The sequence below is a fragment of the Mirounga angustirostris genome, unplaced genomic scaffold, assembly GCF_029215605.1.
Source record: "Mirounga angustirostris isolate CCGP_5_RB_7025 unplaced genomic scaffold, mMirAng1.0.hap1 SCAF_3, whole genome shotgun sequence".
NCBI classification, from domain to species: domain Eukaryota; kingdom Metazoa; phylum Chordata; class Mammalia; order Carnivora; family Phocidae; genus Mirounga; species Mirounga angustirostris.
Window position 1 is genome coordinate 15760656 of NW_026991711.1, and position 18456 is coordinate 15779111.

The 18456-nt window shown below is 37.3% G+C and overlaps 1 protein-coding gene across 4 annotated transcripts in view; it reads right to left on the minus strand.

Annotated features, from left to right (window-relative positions):
* GPR180 (G protein-coupled receptor 180) overlaps positions 1–18456 on the minus strand; it is a 29037-nt gene that overhangs the window by 1515 nt on the left and 9066 nt on the right. For 3 of the 4 annotated variants that reach the window (XR_010409948.1, XM_045870142.3, XM_054506512.2), the window contains exons 3-7: positions 15373–15573; positions 8246–8426; positions 8055–8104; positions 5213–5370; positions 1605–1796 (exon numbers count right to left, since the gene is read on the minus strand). Coding sequence is in view for 3 of the 4 variants with exons in the window: in XM_045870142.3 (XP_045726098.1) it covers positions 1605–1796; positions 5213–5370; positions 8055–8104; positions 8246–8426; positions 15373–15573 (782 nt within the window). In the remaining variant the exon portion in view is untranslated. The remainder of the gene's footprint in view (positions 1–1604; positions 1797–5212; positions 5371–8054; positions 8105–8245; positions 8427–15372; positions 15574–18456) is intronic. The other variant, XM_045870152.3, reaches the window with a different exon arrangement.

Genomic DNA, 18456 nt, shown 5'->3' on the forward strand with positions numbered 1-18456 from the left:
ATAAGCAACATCAAAAACTGAGAAAAGCAAGGTACAAATGTGCAATATTCCTATAAAAAGAATAAAAAAAGAACGCACAATCGTATTTGCATGTAGAGATACACAAAGAAATTCTGTAAGAATACCCGAAACACTGAGTAATAGTGGTGGCCCGTCCGCAGGTTAGTATATGAGAGTGGAACTGGGCAAGTAAGAATGGGAAATTTTTTAGCATTATACTCTTCAAGCATCTCTTTTCTATTTCTCCAAGAATGGCCATGTTTTTCTTTTCCAAAATTAAATTTGAAGTAAAAGAACAAGTTAATAAATAGTAGCTGTTGAGATGCTCAGTACATTGAAGATAAAGGAAAAAACAAGATGTAAAAAAAAAAAAATGTGTTTAGCATGCTACTGTTTGTGTAAATATGGAGGGAAATACACAGGAATATTTAAAATTCTCTAGAAAGGTAAGTTAGGAATTAAGAGCAGTGATTATATGAGGAGATAATAACTGAGTAGATGGGAGAGAAGTAAAAAATACTTTTGGTTCTTTTTAAATACTTTCAGATGTTTGAACCCATTTAAAAAGTTAAATTAAAACATATAAAAATAATTTCCTTAAGTTCAAGAAAAAAGTTTGGACCAATTTTAAACACAGAATAAAACAGGAAATGTAGTTTGAAAACATCTTAAATATATATTATCTTTCCAAACAAAAAGCACTCCCATCCCTGTGAAAAATTAAAAAGCAAAGTGGCATTTTCTTGCCTGTCTGGTACTCAGAAAGCTGAAGTGGGTTCCTGGGGCTGCAGGAGCAGCTTTAAAATGCTGAACGCTGGGAATAAGGAATCTGGCCCTCCTTCCACAGCCGCCTTGGAATGCGGAGCACTGCGCACCTGGGTTGGGGGGATGCTGACGAACAGCTTATCTGAATGCCGTTCTGAGGTGCCAGGATGAAGGTGTACGGATTCTCTCAATCTGACAGAAAAATAGAACCTTCCGGGGAGGTAGGCTCCTGCAGTGTTACTACCCCGACTTCTCTCATCTTTTCTTTTGTTAAATGGGTAAAGAAAAGAAATCAAATTTGCTTTGAGATCCCACTTGTATAAGAAGGACATAGAACGGAGGAATAAAGTCAATGTGACCTCACACGGAGGTACTGAAATGGCTGAAACACAGTATGTCCTCAGCCTCCTGCTTCATCTGCTTATGCTAAAGACAGCTCCTCATGGTTAGAAAACACTGCATAACTCTGATGGTAACAGTTCATAATTAGTAAGTGTTTTCTGAGAAATGTAAACTGTTTTCTAATTTAATTTTTTAAAAACTCTGATACTACAGGAAAAAAATGTGAAATTCCTATTGATAAAGAAATTATGATCCAGGCAAAACCGACCTACCTAAGATTACATGGAAACTATTATTCCACAGGTTCTGTAAAATGAGATAATATCATTTACATCTCATAGGTTGTAAAGATTAAATGAGTTAAAGCACATAAAGGGCATATCTTAGTGCTCCAGCACATCATAAAAACCAACATTAGCACGGGGTTGCTCAACCTCCCCAAAACAGCAGAACAAACGTGATAAGCAGAAGAAGCCATTTTCTACCCAAACCCATACTTTGGCAAACGTGATGTAAAACTCCCTTTTTAGCGTGCTTCTCTCCACTGTGATGATCTGGTAGAGTCCACAGCCTAATGACAATGCTAGGCAAATCCTTAAAATGATTAGCAAGATCCCTGCTAAGTTGTGATGTGAATGGTAGTTGTGAGGACTGGTATCTTCAAACTGTTCCCAAAGTAGCAAAATACTCTGCAAAATACAATATTACATTTAGAGAAAAAAAATCCTGTCTACTCATACATACTTTGTCAACTCTTTTCAAACATCCCCTTAAAGAGTATATAAACATTCCTAAGAGGTTCTAAGATTTACCAGACTATAAAGGTTGTTGACTAATAAAGCACAGGCATCAGGGATAGACTTTTCCTCTGTGATACCCTAAGCTAGAGAAAAGGGATTTTTATCAAATAAGACCACACACAAAAGATAAAAAGTGCAATTGTGACCACGATTCAAGTAAGACATCTCTAAGGATGAAAATAAGTTGAAGGGGCGCCTGGGTGGCTCAGTCATTAAGCGTCTGCCTTCAGCTCAGGTCATGATCCCAGGGTCCTGGGATCGAGCCCCCCATCGGGCTCCCTGCTCGGCGGGAAGCCTGCTTCTCCCTCTCCCACTCCCCCTGCTTGTGTTCCCTCTCTCGCCGGGTCTCTCTCTGTCAAATAAATAAATAAAATCTTTAAAAAAAAAAAGAAAATAAGTTGAAAATACTAAGAGAAGAAACCCGAACTTTCTTCTAAATCTCTCTTCCTTCAGCACCATATTAGGAATCAATGTATTCAAGCCCCTTATCTCAGGATAACTCTGAAATATCTCAGTATCTTCTGTAATCCAGAAGGGAACAAGTCAGAATTGTTGATTTCAGATGTCACTCCCCAGGGTAAAGGGAACTGTGTGTGTGTGTGTGTATTTCTTTTTGAGTGTGAGAGAGAGAATATGAGTACTTGCGCACGCACAAGCAGTGGGGAGGGGCAGAGGGAGAGGGAGAGAAACCCCAAGCAGGTTCCACACCCAGTGTGGAGCCAGACAGAGAGCTCAAACCCAGGACCCTGAGAGCATGACCTGAGCTGAAATCAAGAGTCGGACCCTTAACTGACTGAACCACCCAGGTGCCCTGAAGAAGAGTATATTTTTAATATTCACTATAAGCAACCAGGTTATTTATGAATAACCAGCAGTTACTCATCCTTTTGTTTGTTGACTTCCTTTCCCCATATTGTTACCATTAAAGTAAAAAGCTCAGCAATTCCTCATTAGCTGTTCTGTTTATTGCTATTCAATGGAAACACATTCCTTCCATCTCTACCAAACGTCAATCACAAATTACCATAATGTTTTTGCCATCACACGTCAGTAGCCATGTGTTTCCTTCATCTGCCAACTCAGCCCTCAGAATGGTCTGCAGCGGCTTCCAAAGAATTCAGATCAAAACTCCGTCATTAAATCCAATTCTTAGGCTTTATGGGGTTTGTCAGCAACCCCTTCCTCTTCTCACTCTCAAATCTTCCATCCTGGTCTTACTCCTACTACCATGCTCAACAGCTGAACTCCTCTGTCATCCTGGACAAGTGCGTTTCCTTCTTAGGCTGAATATTTGCTCTCCATTACTGAAGGGCTACTTCTTCACCCCCCCCCAAATTATTATACCCTCACAATTCCTTAACCTCTATTTTTTTTAAGATTTTATTTATTTGCGAGAGAGAGAATGAGAGACAGAGAGCATGAGAGGGAGGAGGGTCAGAGGGAGAAGCAGACTCCCTGCTGAGCAGGGAGCCCGATGCGGGACTTGATCCCAGGACTCCAGGATCATGACCTGAGCTGAAGGCAGTTGCTTAACCAACTGAGCCACCCAGGCACCCCCTTAACCTCTATTTTTAAACTTAACTTTTGCAATAAGGACGTGCTATTGTACAACTACTATCTCCTGATATCTATGTGAGGTGATGGATATGTTAACTAGCCTGATTTTGGTGAACAATCACTTCACAACGTATACATATACCAAAACATCAAGCTGTATATCTTAATATGTACAATTTCTATTTGTTCATTATACCCCAATAAAGCCAATAAAAACCCTATCACTTCCCATGATTCACATTTTTACAGATTCAAACTCCACATTTTCAGATGTGTATATAACATGTGACCTGTGGAAAATACGCATGTATTTATGTAGTTGCGTGCACCTTGCCTGGGTGGTTGCTGAGGACCAGGGCTGTGTCTCATGTATTCTTCCCAGATGCTTACATAAACTCTAGATTAGTGTCATCATCTCAGTTCTTATTTGTCTATGATAATGGGTTAAAATTACAATGAAATAATGAAAATTCAATTAAAAAAAAAGCTATTTATTGAGAAATGAGAATTTAACCCAACATTAACACTACTCTCCATAAGCCCTGGATCAAAAACATCAAGTCGGTAGAATCTTGCCCTTATTTTAATCACTTCTAATTCAGTTGTCATTAGCCCTTTGTTCTAATGCCTTAGAAAGGCATTATTTGCTAACTCAATATCACCACCTGTGATATGGTCTCTTTCTAACTCAATCATGAAATTCAATATACCTATTTCACTTAGCACCTACTACACTAAATACATACAATGAGTATAAAGATGAATAAAGCACAGGACTTATACTTCATTAATGAATTTTTCACTTTATTTAATGCATTAAAACTTAAGATTATAATGTCCTTTGTAGAGCCCACATATATATTTCATTTTCATCTATAGCTAATGATGGTCACAAGCTCAGTATAAATTTTTGTTTATACTTTCCTTAATAATTTTTATAAAATCCATTGCACATAGGCATATGGAGGTCCTAGAAGAGAAGAAAACGAATAAAAAAAGGCTAAGAGAACTAAATTTTCTAAAAGATTAAATTTGATTTTGGATTTTTCAAAAACTAGATCCCGTTCTTTCTCATTCTGTATTTTGCTTTTTCATTAACCTCAGATATTCATTTGAATTCTTTCCTGTATAAGGTAACAGAACTGGACCTAAAAAAAAAATCCTTGCCCCTGGATGAATCTCAAATTCACTGATTCACTCATTTAAAATGTTGAGTTCTTACTATGTGTTAGAAAATATGAAAGAAAGCTATTAAGTAGGAAATAAGAATCTATCCTAATATTAAGCATTCTGCATATTTTTAAATAAACTGATTGTGAAAGCTCAAGTTCAAGTAAATTACAACTAAATTCTGCAATCTACATATACCAGCACTCGGAAGATTACAGGTTATTTGATCTATCACTCTTTATTTTTTTAAGATTTTATTTATTTATTTGACAGAGAGATAGAGAGAGCACAAGTAAGTTGAGAGCCAGGCAGAGGGGGAGGAAGAAGCAGACTCTCTGCCGAGCAGGGAGCCCAACGGGGGGCTCGATCACAGGACCCTGGGATCATGACCTGAGCCGAAGGCAGGCAGCCACTTAACCAACTGAGGCACACAGGCGCCCCAGATCTATCACTCTTTAAATTCATACTTCAAAATGACAAATTCCTCATGAGTCCCAAGTTTCACTTTTGAAATGAGGTTTGTTCAAGTTTGCATTTCTGCATATTGTAAAGTACAAACACTGAGTATCAATACTCACCTGTGTTATCACAATGAATACAGCAATGCCAGTGGATGCAGGAGTAGAATCCCACTGGAGAGGTCTGCTTTGAGACTTCTTCATTCTGACTATTGTCCAACCCATGCATAGACTCAGAAGCAGGTATAACATTTGAATTTGGGAAGCAATGTCAAAAACTAATGGGAAATGAAAACCAAAGTCAACCAAGTTTTCATATTACAAAGGATTTAGTCCTTTTTGCATTGAGAATATAATTATTCTTTTAAACACAAAAAGATAGGCATTTTCAAAGAGAAGTTGATAAAATTCAGTAATTCAATAATAAGAGATATTCAAGTAGAGCTCTAAAAATTAAAATTTTGCCATTAAGTTTGTAAACATTTCTTAAAATAGAACATTGGCAATACTCTCTCTATATACATATATCTTTATTAAGACCAACTTTAAATCTCTTTGTGCTTCCCATTTTTCTTAGCTTTTCTAGCTACATAATGCTGTTCTCTATAACAGACTGCTTATTAAAAATAAACACATTTTAAATGTAATTTCTGCAATGTGGAGAATACTAGTGCCTTCATTTCCAGGCTGTTAATTATTTTTTGATGGTTGAACTATATAATGTGAACTTATTTTCTAAAACTATTAATCAGAAATAGCATGACAATAAAACACACGGCTACTGTAACATTCAATGATGTCGGCTTTGGTGCTGGAGTCCCGAAGACGAACAAAACGGTCCGTGTGTTAGTGTGACACGCCACCAGGTGGTCACCACGGACACTGCAGGGGACGCCTGGGGCTTCAAAAACAGAGGCAACAGGACCACCCACCCAGTTCCAGACTCGGAGAAAACAACAGTATATATAAGTACTCCAAGTTCCATGCATTTTTATTTTGGAAACTAGTATTTATTGACTTAAAAAAGATGATCACTTTCTCATCATCGGGTATTTTGATGAGGATTTTGGAATAAACGTGATCAAAATTTAACAAAGTGAAACTTTCTTCAAATTGCCAGCCATACCTTTGATGTCTACAACTTTTACTTCTTTTATATAAAGATACTCTTGCAAAAACAGGTAAAACTAGCTGTACTATAATATATTAACAAGTTACAAGCTGAAAACCTATTAATGATACACTTTTCCAGATATATTTTGACCATTTTCCCTCTACTCTGCCATGCAAATTAAAACTGGATACTCGACATTTGTGCTCACATATTTGTAATAGTAAATTCTGATAATAAACTGTTACTACATTTGAATGGTACAAAATGTCATGGCCTTTCAGATCAAGCAGTTTTCTTTCATCACAGATTGTAAATGATTGTGATGCCAATTACTTTTATTAAACATCTCACAAATAAATATTCAGTTATTTAAAGAAGTCAGCCAAAGGAATAGTCCTGCATAAGTTGCTAATTAGCAAAAACAAATACCTGGGGCGGGGGGAACCTCTGATGTTCTGGCTCAATTCTCTGTATACTAAGTAAGACACATATTGACAGAATACTGTAACTGTAAGCATGGGTAGATAAGACACTGCTTATCTGCTGTCACTGAAAAATACCTAACTGTAGACAAAATATACAGGTCACACAAAAATCCCATTCTGTGTGATTTTACTAAAAATCTTGACGTTTTAATCATTTAACTTATCAAACCTGTTATCAGAACACCAAAATTTAGCAGCATTTATTGTAGCTTAATTAAAAAAAAAACAAAAACTTTTGCTTTTTAACCTACAGTGAAGATGCCAGACAACCTAAAACACTATTTTGTATGCAGCAAACACTCACAAAAATTCAAAAGTCCTTGATTTTAGTAGTAGCTTCCACTGATGGGCTTCTGTGCGCTTTGCTTCTCAAAAGGCATAAGCTAAATTATTTCTGAGGTTCTGTTCAGCTTTAAAATTCTATGGTTCTATTAAACGTCCTGAGTCACCTAAGAGACAAGAGCAGGAGAAACCAGCGCTCTCAATACTGTTCAAAAAGGAGAAGCAACTCGCGTTCGTGTCCAAGAGGTGACCAGTACACATCCTCTTTAGGAGGAAAACAAAGGTAGTAGGTTTAAAATCTTAAAATAGGCAGCAAAATGAGGATAAATGGGTCCTGAGATCATTACAGAGATTACCATGAGCTACCCTATTAAATAGAGATGAGACTAAAAGAGAATTATGGAAATATTTTAAAAAGTAAATCCTGGAATGGTCTCATATTCAGAATTTGCTTTTTTAGAGCAAATCTTGACTACTTTTCTGGGACCGAGAATGGCATTATAGATCATGGGAACTTTTAAATATTTTTCCCATCATGCTTAGTTGAAAAATTATCTCATCAGAATTCTTCATATAAATAAAGGAAAGAAGCTATGAGATCAATTCAATTATAGGTATATTCTCTGGCTCTGCAGCAGAAAAAGTAAAAAAAGGGATGAAAATAGGAAAACCACCTTCAGCTTTGGGATCAGAAAACTTGGGTCTGAGTTTGGTCTCTACCGCGTAACAGCTGCTGACATTTGGAAATGCGCTTCCTGTCAATGAGCCCAGATGCTTTATGTGCAAACTAGGGATAAACATCTCCACATCACTGAGTTTTTCCTGAGATAAACTGAGGGAATGCATGTAAGTAAGCTCCAAAAACAATGAAGAACTACACATTTTACCTATTATCCAGAAGAAACTAAATGGGACAGATGGGAACTAAATCTGTAACCCTCTTTACAGTTGGGCTGAATTCTAACCAACCCTGGATAGAAAAATTGTATCAGGATGAAAATAATTTACAAAAAAAGGAAAACAAGCCAGAAGCAGACAGCAAGGTTAGGTTTCAAAAAACACATCTCAGAAGGATACTCACATTCTGCCAAACTTCCCATAAAAGGTATCCCTATTCCATCTTTGGAGTAACTGAGGAATTGAAGAGAAGAGTATTAGTGTAAATTACAAATGCGCGAAGAGGGTTCATAATCAAAGCGAGCATAATTTTGGCGAACTAATTAGGATTAATTAGACGCAATGGCGAACACAGTTTTAGTGGTTTCGAGTTACCTGGAGAAATGAATATAATTAGCTAACGCCGAGCCGGCCTGTAGCAGCAGTGCGGCTGTCAGAACCTTTAGGATCACGTGCATGGGCCCTCCCTTCTTGATAGCCTGCCACAATGACTGAGCATAAATGCAAGCAAGCACAAAGTACACCAGGACTAGGAGAAAAAAGAACTCATGTAACCCTGTGGAGAGAAGAAAGGAGTCTGCTTCAGTACAAAGCCAGCGACAGCGTGGGGTTGCTTTCAAATCTTCCTTCAATGTATTTCTAGAACTTGCTATTTTAATTGGGAGTCACAGCATTCCCTTTTGTATGGAAAAAAGGGAAACTGTTAAAATGTAAACAATTTTTTACTTTGGGATAAAGATTTAAATATAAGAAGGCAGATTAAACTAACGTAGATAAAGTCAATCTATAAAATGGTCTATAATCATGGTCAGGGGATAAGCCAGAAGACTAACCATAAGAGCACAGTTTTGCTAAAAAACAGGAAATTAAAACAAGGATTTTAGCATTCAGTTAGACATACTTTTTGCCTCCAAAGTGGATGACTTTAGTATGAAATTTAGGAACAGATTTCATCAACAATAGTTAAATACACCCTGACAATGGTTCTCAAAGTGCGATCCCTGGGCCAGCAGCATCCAGAGGGAACTTGTTAGAAACAGAAACACACATTCTTGGGCCTTATCCCAGCTCTACTGTATTAGAAATTCTGGGAGAGGGGAGCAGCAAACTGTATTTTAATAAGCCCATCAGGTGATTCTGATGGCAAAAGCACAGCTCTGGGATGTACCATTACCTTACATTTCCAGCTAGACAGTTTCAAAATACCTGTTATGACCAGAGTCCCCTTTTGAAGTCAACTGTCTTTAGCTCTTGTCAAAGAGGAAATCCTATGGAGACCATGAGACTCCATTCCACAGTTGACTAAAACTAAGACCTGACCAAACGGCCACCAATCTGAAGACTAGCCACTGACCACCAGAGTAATTTGGGTCTCAAAGATAAGTCAGGCTAATCATATTCTCTCAGGAAATGAAACCACAAAACATGGAAAGAATTAGGCAACAGAAACTGAAACTGAAAGGAGCTGATGTTGGGACAGACCAAAGACATCAGATCAGGCCACAGTGAAATAAATATTTTGAGTAAGCAGAAATTTCGAATAAGCAGAGGGAGTTGGTTGGTAAAGACAGGAACAAAGTAAACGAGCAGACTTTGTATTAAAAACGGTGCCAGTCATTAAGCAGCTTCTAGTTCCTACTAACAGCTTTCTAGTGCAGTGTCCATGCATCCACGTGGATGGACACCCCCTTTTTCTGCAGTACCTGGAATCTTTTGACTGTGTCTTCATTTTTCAGAAATTTCAGAAAATTTTTATCATAAACTAGAGGGCTAGCTTTGAGTTGAATAGCTTACTTACACCGACGTGGTGACATCTAAAGCTAGTCCCTAATACTAGGATTTTATATTGTATCTACATAACACCGGAGTACAGTGCCGGTGGCCGTGAAGGGGGCTGCCTCTGCTGAATCTGTGGATGAACAGTCTAAACTGCGATCACTCCCATCCAATTGCGAGTGCTGAATCTGCTCCAGTTTCCCATGTGAGGTAAGCTCCAATCAACAGGCAGAGAAGGGCGTATTAATCTTGAAAAAGCAATCCAGAAGATGCAAACGGTAGGAAAAACAGTCATTAAACACTTCAATCTCAATCATGTTTTTGGAATGGTTAGGAGGAAAAAAAAAGAGAGAGAAGTAGTATTTCAGCCACTGGGTGTCTCTCCTGCTCTACACACAAAAATGTCACTAGTTACTTCTCTCATCCAGGTGAAAAATCATGTTTAGACTTCAGGAAGAGAAGATCAAATAACTGAAAAGGCATAATCTCTTTTTAAACTCCTTACATAGAAAGTATTCCAGCTTTAGAAATAATGGGATGATAAGCCTGGGATTGTTATAGTAATAGAACAAGACAGAAAATACACTAAACATATTATCACTGAGTGTCAGTAAAATTCTTTATGTGGTCCGGTCTTTTGAATCTTAGTTTTTATTTTTCCTTCTTAGTATAAAGAATTAAATATGGCATTCTTTTGTTTTATTTACTTATAATACTTTACAGAGTATCCATTACAAGATAAAGTTTCAGACTCCATCAGGTTACAAATCTATGACGAAAAGAAAATCCTCAGACTATTTACTGAGTAATCAGAATAATGTAAGAGGAAGGTACTTGTGGAAAGAAGACCCATGTCAGTTGCACAAAACAGGACTATTCAGTATGAAATGGACCTTCCAGAAAAGCTAACATTATAAGCAACAAATTTTTTCATTCAGATGATATATTAAATAACTTGAACTAGCTCAGGACATTTGTATCCTATACTTTATTCATTCATTATTCTTACCTTGACCCTGTCCACAAGATAGTCTAAAGATAAAATGCTGATTCTGCACGCAGTTCTCTTAAATAAATCCCCTCTAGAAGAAAGAAGTCTGTTTTTTTCTCTTCAGTGACCAACTTTACTTTATTCTGTCACCATGCTTCACAAGAAAACAATCTATATTTGTTCACTGTGAAATTAAATTCTAATTATAAGACAGGTGGGAACTAAGTATTAACTCTCACCTATATACAAAAGAAGAAAAATACTGTCAAATGAGCATGCAACAGGCGGCAAACATGTATAAGGAAATGTGTAGATTTTAAGGCAAGCTTAACGTGAAGCAGCACTGGCAAAATTCAGCAGGAAGAAAACTTACAGGACAGCTTCAAAAAACAGTTCCAGCTACATGATGGGAGATGGGAGAAAAGAGGGTAAGAAAAGGGGAGAGTCACTGGAACACTCCTGCCTACCCCAATGCCCATGCCACCCGCAAGTGTTTCAAAATATATCCTGATTAGCCTCAACTGACCACAGAAAATTCCAACACCCCTGCCAATAAGAGGTAAGCCTAACCCTGTACTCGGACATACTAATCTACCCTCATCTCTTTCTGACACCTTCACTTATATTTGTCTTATGATGTTGTAGAGCAAGGGCACGTGACCTAGCTCTGGCCAGTGAAATCTGACGAGGGAGCTTCTGAGAAAGGTTTCCTTGCTCTCAAAAAAGAGCTACTGAATATTGTCACTATCTGGGTGTGAAGCCCACAAAGTGAACTGCAGTTACCTTTGAACATGAAGGAGCTAGCCTAACGACAAAGCTGACGGTCAGAAGATAGGAGGGTACAGAGATGCTGAATAAACCACTGTGAAGAAGCCTCAGAAATTCTTGTTACGTAAGAATCTAATCTCCTTATTGTCTAATTTCCTTATTGTCTATACCACTTGCATGAGAGTTTTCCATTATTTTAAATCAAAAGCATTCCAACATGTTACCAGAGCTAATATCTGGAATCTTAAAAACAATGAGATAGCAGATGTGACAAAGAATAATATTACAATATTATTCTGATGAAAACCAGCCTACTTTAGATGATAATGCTTTAACTTTCGGGATTCTGAGTACTTCTTTTGGTCTCTAACAAGAGCACAAATATAGTCAATGAAGATTCTAATTTTTTTAAGAAGCAGTTTTACTTTATTCTACCTTAAAACATAATATTCCTATGTAGTATTTTGTCAAGTGGCATCATCCTTGCCTTAGTGTTTTTTTTAAACCTAGACCAATCTGTAAAATATGAGATTAACCAAAGTCTGATAGATACAAAATACATAATTTGTTTGAAAGAAAACAAATTATAAAATCTAACCAGAATAACATGTAACATTAATTGCAGATATCTGTACCAGGTTATTCTAATTCAAACTCCTTAGACACATAGCTTAATAGTCAATTATCACTAAAAACCATAGCAAATCAATTTTCCCTACTTAGGGCAGAAAATTAGACAAATGAGCAAAAGTTTCTAAAATAAACTAACTGGGGATTCTTTCCTGGAAAGAAATTCCATACCTGAGGCTACAGAATAGGAAGAATCCCTCTCAAGGCTCTACTGTAAAACCAATATAACAAAGCAATGTGGGATATGGACTTTTTTTTTTAAGATTTTATTCATTTATTTGAGAGAGAGAGTGGGAGAGAGCACGAGATGGAAGAACAGAGGGAGGAGAAGCAGACTCCCCGCTGAGCAGGGAGCCCAGTGTGGGACTTGATCCCAGAACTTGGGATTATGACCTGAGCTGAAGGCAGACGCTCAACCAACTGAGCCACCCAGGCACCTGGGATATGGACTTTCAGATCACTGGTTCCGCACATTAGAATCAACTTGGAGCTTCAACAAACCACAGCTGCCTGGCTTTCACTCCAAAACCAAATCCATCTGAGTCTCAGGGGGTGGAGATCTGTATTTTTTTTAAAGCTCTCCAGATGCACAGTGATGGGTTGAAGACCACTGATTTAGACTTTGATGTAGAACTAATCATATGTCATGGCAATGTAGAATTAATCATATTTTAAGGGTTTTACGTACCTTAATCAATAAAATGATGTGATCCCTAGGAATTAAGCCAGCCATATAACAGCTGAATACTTCTGAGTACGTCTGGCACTTGTAAATAATCAATCCCCACAGATTAGCCTTGCACAGAATCATGCTTAATGAAAATACATACTGTAGTGAGGCTTTATCCCTCATTTAAATATTATTGGTGACATGACCATGTAACTTTCTCCATTCTAGTATAAGACAGATTTTAAACATAAACATAAGCATCAAATCAAAATCAGTCTTGGAGAAGGCAGGTCAGAAAGAGTCCGGACTAAGAGCTGAATTAGAATGGTTCCTGTGAACCCTAAAGAAAAAGCTAGCCATAATTCAGGATGCTGGAAAAAACACTGGAAGACGTGGGCAAGGTTCAGGGTGAGCCTGGGCAAGTATGGCTGACATTCAGTGGCCCAAGGGTGGTACAGGCCACAAATGTGATCACTCTATGGCCTACAGTCTATGTTCAGATGTCTATAATTGGGAATGAGGAAAGTGACCAAAAATGGGAGCCTGGATAAGGAAGCAAAAAAAAGTATATCAGGATCTAGTAGAGTCTCATGGGTCCACAAAATAAATAAAACAACCTCTTGAGCTACAGGCAAATTGCCAGGAAGGCAAGAGGGGGAGGGGCTTTTGGACCGACTACACTATAGGCTGTAGTGTTTGCACATACAGTGAATGCAGCAGAGTATTACTTCCTGCTGAGCCTTTACCAGTCCTAAAAATAACTGTCATATGAAATAATAAAGACTTAGGGTTAAAAGAGACCTTACAAGCAATTTAGTCCACCTATCCATCCAAAGCTATCAGTTAGACCTGGGTTTCATCGATGCCTTTCCAAACTACAGAAAATAAATGTCAACATCTTTTATAAAGATAAAAAAAAATGGGATCCCTGGGTGGCTCAGTCGGTTAAGCATCTGACTCTTGATTTAGCTCAGGTCATGATCTCAGGGTCGTGGGATCGAGCCCCATGCTGGGCTCTGTGCTGGGGGCTTGGAGCCTGCTTGGGATTCTCCCTCTGCCTCTCCCACCCTCCCCCCTCTAAAATAATAATAATAATAATAATAATAATAATAATAATAATAATAATAATAATAATAAATAAAGATAAAAGAAATGGTAGGACTGAATTGACTTCCTTTTCTTTATTTTTAAAGATTTTATTTATTTATTTGACACGGCGGGGTGGGGGAGCCAGCACAAGCAGGGGGGAGCGGCAGGCAGAGGGAGAAGCAGGCTCCCCTCTGAGCAAGGAGCCCAATGTGGGGCTCGATCCCAGGATCCTGGGATCACGAACTGAGCAAAAGGTAGCCGCTTAACCGACTGAGCCACCCAAGTGCCCCTGAATTGACTTCCAATAATGATCCATACTGATCCAAAGTACTGTTAGGTAAAATTTAACCTTTAAATTCACTTGCATTCAAAAGTAATTTGAGTAGCTTACCCTTCTGTCATTTCCTTCACAGAAAGAACTTTTAAATTGAACTATTTAAGAATGTTTGGCTCTCCATTCTGTTGCTATGTAAATATTTCTTTCAGACTAGAAGATACTAAAAAATATTTATCTCTTCATACATTAAGTTACTGGTGACCTCCTGTCCATAACATATGCCCCTTGAGTTACATTTCTAGCTGTGGCAATTTACACTTTGAATTAAACAATCGGTTTCATCTAATGTAGCCTCAATTTCTTTCTACCTGCACCCACTCACCTTGATGGCCAATGAGATTTAATGGGACTGAATTTCTAAGCAGATTGATTCTTCCAGATGGGTAATGAACTCATTAAGAAGCAAACTCCTAGTCCTTTTCTTTGATAGACATCCTACAATCTTAGTCTTCATTCTGACATGTCAATTTACAAATCTGCTATAATACTGTACAGCATGTTTACCATTAATCAAAAGAAGTCATTCATTTCTGTTTGGGCTATGAATCTTACTTCTGTAGGGCAATACGCAGCCAACCCTAAAATTTTGATGAAATATTTTATGGGAGTAAAACAGATTTTGGAAAACATTATAAACTTTGATCATTCCTAAAATGGTTGCTCCCATGAAGACAATCCCTACTATCTTTAAACAACTTGGTGAAAGGACAGCCATACAAAATAGTGCAGGTTCCATCTCACTTAAAAATTGATTTTCCTTTCTCCCGCTCCCACTCCCCCTGCTTGTGTTCCTGCTCTTGCTATCTCTCTCTGTCAAATAAATCTTTTAAAAAAAACTTGATTTTCCAATTTAGATTGCTCAATTTATTAGCATTTTTCTGTTTATAAAAATAGTGCTAGGTTATCAAAAAAACGTTTAGAATGCATAGAGAAAACTAAAAATCCATAATTCTACTCCCCAAAATATAGAAACAATCTACTACTATTTTTGTACTTCTTTCTGCTTAATTCTCTGTATTTTTTAACATACTTGAAATCATAAAATATAAAATTTAGTGTTCTGCTCTTCTAACTTAATAGTATGGCTATTATTAAAATGCTATAAGAGGATTCACTTACCATCTGCATACTGCTGGACACAAGTTGTTCTTCATTTTTAATATTCAAAAAACATAACATGAAGATATTTGTGCACAAGTTTTTTCTATATTTAGGACATCTATTTAAGTATATATTCTTACCAGATTCTCCAGCACTAAAATGATCAAATGGATTCCCTTCAGCATCCGGGTTTAGTAACATCATTTCAAATGGGATATCTTCCGCCTGAGAATTCTCATTGTCATTTTTGCATGTATACTTGTCAGCATAAAACACGTGCCACGTTTGTGGATATGGAACCTGGGACACGGTCAGATTATGTTCAGTCTGATTCATGGTCACTTTAAAGAGAAAGAAAATAGCACTTTCAAAGCAAAACTCTCAAATATATTCATTGTTTCAGTCATATAATCAACTCAAGAGTTAGATTCTTTTGTTTTGTTCGGTCTTGAAAATCGAAGCCCTGGTGTAGTACTGAATAAGGCCTGTAAATCATAAGGCAGATAAAAAATAATGTATCCTCACCAAAGAGGTCACTATAAAAGTACTGTGAAACACCACAAATGAGTAGAATGGTTTCAATGAAGTTTTGAATCTGAATTTTAAATATTTCAAAGTTTTCAAGTGGATTAGTAACATTAAGAATTTTTTATTGTGGTAAAATATACATAAACACAAAAGTTACCATTTTAGCCATTTCGAAGCATACAGTTAGCTCTGTGGCATTAAGTACATTCACAATGTAACAACTTCATGACAATGGGTAACAACTACAGTGACATTTTTGAAAATTATATTTGAGTTAAATTTAAAATGGAGCATTCAACTCAGGGATTCATTAGATCTAAAAACTATGACCCACAAATACTTTCAAAAGATTTTCCAAATCTTTTTCTCATTGATTATTCTTTACAAAGGTACTGAAAGGAGAAAAGTAGAAATTACCAGAATATAAGAGTTGTTCTACTGGGTCAGGTCTACACAGTGGGGGGATGGGGAGGCTCATGAATGTTGGCATTACACAGATCTGTGTTTGAATCCTGGCTCCAATACTTACTTACCTTCTGTGTAAACTTGGGCAAGTTATGTAAGTAATGACACTTTCTTCATCTGTAAAATGAAGATAGTACTTAGAGCAAAGAGTTGGTGGAAGGACTAAGTTACATGAGTCATTTACCACAATACCTGTCCTATAGTAATTGCCGAATGAAGGTTAATTCTCCTTTTCCTTTCTTTGAAACAAGGTAGTTATACTAATAAATGGTTCTTTTTTTTTATTATGTTCAGTTACCCACTGTACAGCACATCATTTGTTTTTGATATAGTGTTCAATGATTCATTAGTTGTGTATAACACCCAGTGCTCATCACAACACATGCCCTCCTTAATACCCATCACCCTGTTACCCCATCTCCCCTCCCCCGTCCCCTCTGAAACCCTCAGTTTGTTTCCCGGAGTCCAGAGTCTTTCATGGTTTGATTCCCTCTCTGATTTCTCCCCCTTCAGTTTTCCCTCCCTTCCCCTATGGTCCTCCTTATGTTCCACATATGAGTGAAACCATATGATAATTGTCTTTCTCCGATTCATTTATTTCACTTAGCATAATCCCCTCCAATTCCATCCATGTCGATGCAAATGGTGGGTATTCATCCTTTCTGATGGCTGAATATTCCATTGTATATATATGTACCACATCTTCTTTATCCATTCATCTGTTGAAGGATATCTTGGCTCCTTCCACATTTTGGCTATTGTGGACATTACTGCTATCAACACTGGGGTGCATGTGCCCCTTCTTTTCACTGCGTCTGTATCTTTGGGGTGAATACCTAGTAGTGCAATTGCTGGGTCGTAAGGGTAGCTCTATTTTTAACATCTTGAGGAACCTCCATACTGTTTTCCAGAGTGGCTGTACCAGCTTGCATTCCCACCAACAGTGTAAGAGGGTTCCTCCTTCTCCACATCCTTGCCAACATTTGTTGTTTCCTGTTTTGTTAATTTTTGCCGTTCTAACTGGTGTAAGGTGGTATCTCACTGTGGTTTTGATTTGTATTTCCCTGATGGCTAGTGACGTTGAGCATAATAAATGATTCTCAATCCCGGGTAATTGTGCTCCCCTCCAGTGCATTTGAAAATGTGTAGGGACAGTTCTGCTGTCACAATAGTTAAGAAGGTCCTTGGAGGGAGGCCGTGCTAAACTTCATGCAATCCAAGGTAAAGTTTCATACAATAAAGACCTGTTCCACCCAAAATGCCAATAGTACCCCCTCTGAGAAACACTTAATGATGTCTACGATGCCTTCCAAATCTGAAACTATGATTCTGAGGCACTCACTAACACTACCACGAAGTAGTAGGAGAATAGTGTCTCAAATGCTATGTATAATACAAAGAGTAGAAGAGTTAAAAGAGGAAGTCTTGGTGCTATTACTTAATAACCTTGCGGCTCAGCAAATAAATTGCTTAACCTCTCGAAATCTGTTTCTTCAGTAGTAAAATTAAGATACCTGACCTGTTTAACACAGAGTTCTTGTGAGGAGCAAATGAGACAGTATCTGAAAATCCTACATGAAGAGCTTAATTCTATACAAAGTAGAGTATTCTTAAAATATAAGATTATTCCCAATTCTAGATTGCCCCCATAGCATGCCAGTTAGTCTTGATCTTTTTCTCAATTGAAGAAAAATGCTTTTTAATAAACAAAAGACACTTTCTGAGATAAACGTGGGGCTCTGCATTGGGGCATTATGAACTTATTCATTTTCTTAGGTGTCATGATGGTATTGTTATTATGGAGAATTGCTCATGACACCTACAGCTTATTTTCCCATGCCTTGATTAAAAACAAAAATCACACACACAAATGTAAAGCAAATGTAGCAAAATAGTAACAAATACTGAATCTAAGCAAAGGATATACTGATATTAGTTGTACTACACTTTCAACTTACCTGTATGATTGAAAACTTCCTGAATAAAATGTTAAAAAACACTATTTTTAAGTTGTCTTTATAAATGAGATACGGATTTATCTAGTCAGGATTCAAATTTTGAGGACTTAGACTTTACAACTGGGAATTTCATTAACAGTAGTTAAAGGGGACAAGATGATTTTTATTAACAATGCCACAGCATTTTGGGGGGGGCTATATTAATTTAGCTGATATTTATACTACTGTTTTTGGTTTATTTTTTTACTGTATAGCCTCTTGAAAAATATAGCA